Below are 1,258 nucleotides of genomic sequence, written 5' to 3' on the forward strand. Positions count from 1 at the left end.
GGGCTCGGCCGGCAGCGCGGCCGCGAGCCTGGAAACCCGGGCGGAGGCAGAAGGAGACGCTGGGGCCGAGCGGGAGCCTGGACGGGGCGACGCACCGAGACGCCCCGGGCCCTCGCCCCGCGGGATGCTGTGCCCGCTCGGGTCGCCGTTTGCGCGATGGCCGTGGCCCGTGGCCGCCTCGGCGTTGCTGCGGCCGCTCGGCATCCTCCACCGAGGAGCCGGGGGTCGTTTCTGCTCCTGCTTGGAGCAGAGGGTGGAGCAGAGGTGGCGAAGGTGCCAGGGCTGCGAGTGGGTCTGTGCACGGGGGGGCAGCGCCGTCTCTGTCCCTCCATGGCCGGCGTGGTGCTGGTGGCCGCGGAGGTGGTTCTGCGGTGGTGGCCGGGGACGCCGTGTCGGGGCCAGCGGGCCGCGTGGGATCCCGTGTGCGGCGTGGCGAGACCGGAGACTGACCGGCAGCAGGAGGGAGCCGGGGAGCGCGTGGTGAAGGGGTGCACAGGGCGCACCTCGGCCGCGCGGGTCTCACCCCATCGGCCCGCCGCCGTGGCTCCGGCAGGGATGCGCTGCCCGTGGCACCGTGTGGCTTTTGCCATGCAGACTGGCTGCTCCGTAGAGCTGCTGGAGCGGTGTAAYCATATGACAGCACGTTACCTGCCCGCCCTGGCGCACAGAGCTGTCAGGGAGCTGCAGCAGGGACTCACATCGGGGCAGGGAGCAGCGCCGGGGGCTCGCAGCGTTGCAGGGAGCAGCGCCAGGGGCTTGCAGTGTTGCAGCGAGCAGCGCCGGGGGCTCGCAGCGTTGCAGGGAGCAGCGCCGGGGGCTCACACTGCAGTGGGGAGCAGCGCTGGGGGCTCGCAGCGTTGCAGGGAGCAGCGCCAGGCGCTTGCAGTGTTGCAGGCAGCAGCGCCAGGGGCTCGCAGCATTGCAGGAAGCAGTGCCAGGGGCTTGCAGTGTTGCAGGGAGCAGCACCGGGGGCTCGCAGCATTGCAGGGAGCAGCGCTGGGGGCTCACACTGCAGTGGGGAGCAGCGCTGGGGGCTCGCAGCGTTGCAGGGAGCAGCGCCAGGCGCTTGCAGTGTTGCAGGGAGCAGCGCTGGGGGCTCGCAGCGTTGCAGGGAGCAGCGCCGGGGGCTCGCAGCGTTGCAGGCAGCAGCGCTGGGGGCTCGCAGCGTTGCAGGGAGCGGTGCCAGGCGCTCGCAGTGTTGCAGGGAGCAGCGCCGGGGGCTCACACTGCAGTGGGGAGCAGCGCTGGGGGCTCGCAG

The 1,258-nt window shown here is 73.0% G+C and overlaps 1 protein-coding gene across 1 annotated transcript in view; it reads left to right on the forward strand.

Annotated features, from left to right (window-relative positions):
• The first annotated feature begins 156 nt into the window (after positions 1-156).
• The window catches only part of LOC146585656 (adhesion G protein-coupled receptor B2-like), a 14,688-nt gene continuing 13,586 nt past the window's right edge, over positions 157-1,258 (forward strand). The window contains exon 1 of the mRNA XM_085322536.1: positions 157-672. Within this exon, the coding sequence (XP_085178662.1) occupies positions 157-672 (516 nt within the window). The remainder of the gene's footprint in view (positions 673-1,258) is intronic.

Source organism: Rhea americana, unplaced genomic scaffold (genome assembly GCF_003343005.1).
Source record: "Rhea americana isolate MKP2758 unplaced genomic scaffold, rheAme1 scaffold_786, whole genome shotgun sequence".
NCBI lineage: Eukaryota > Metazoa > Chordata > Aves > Rheiformes > Rheidae > Rhea > Rhea americana.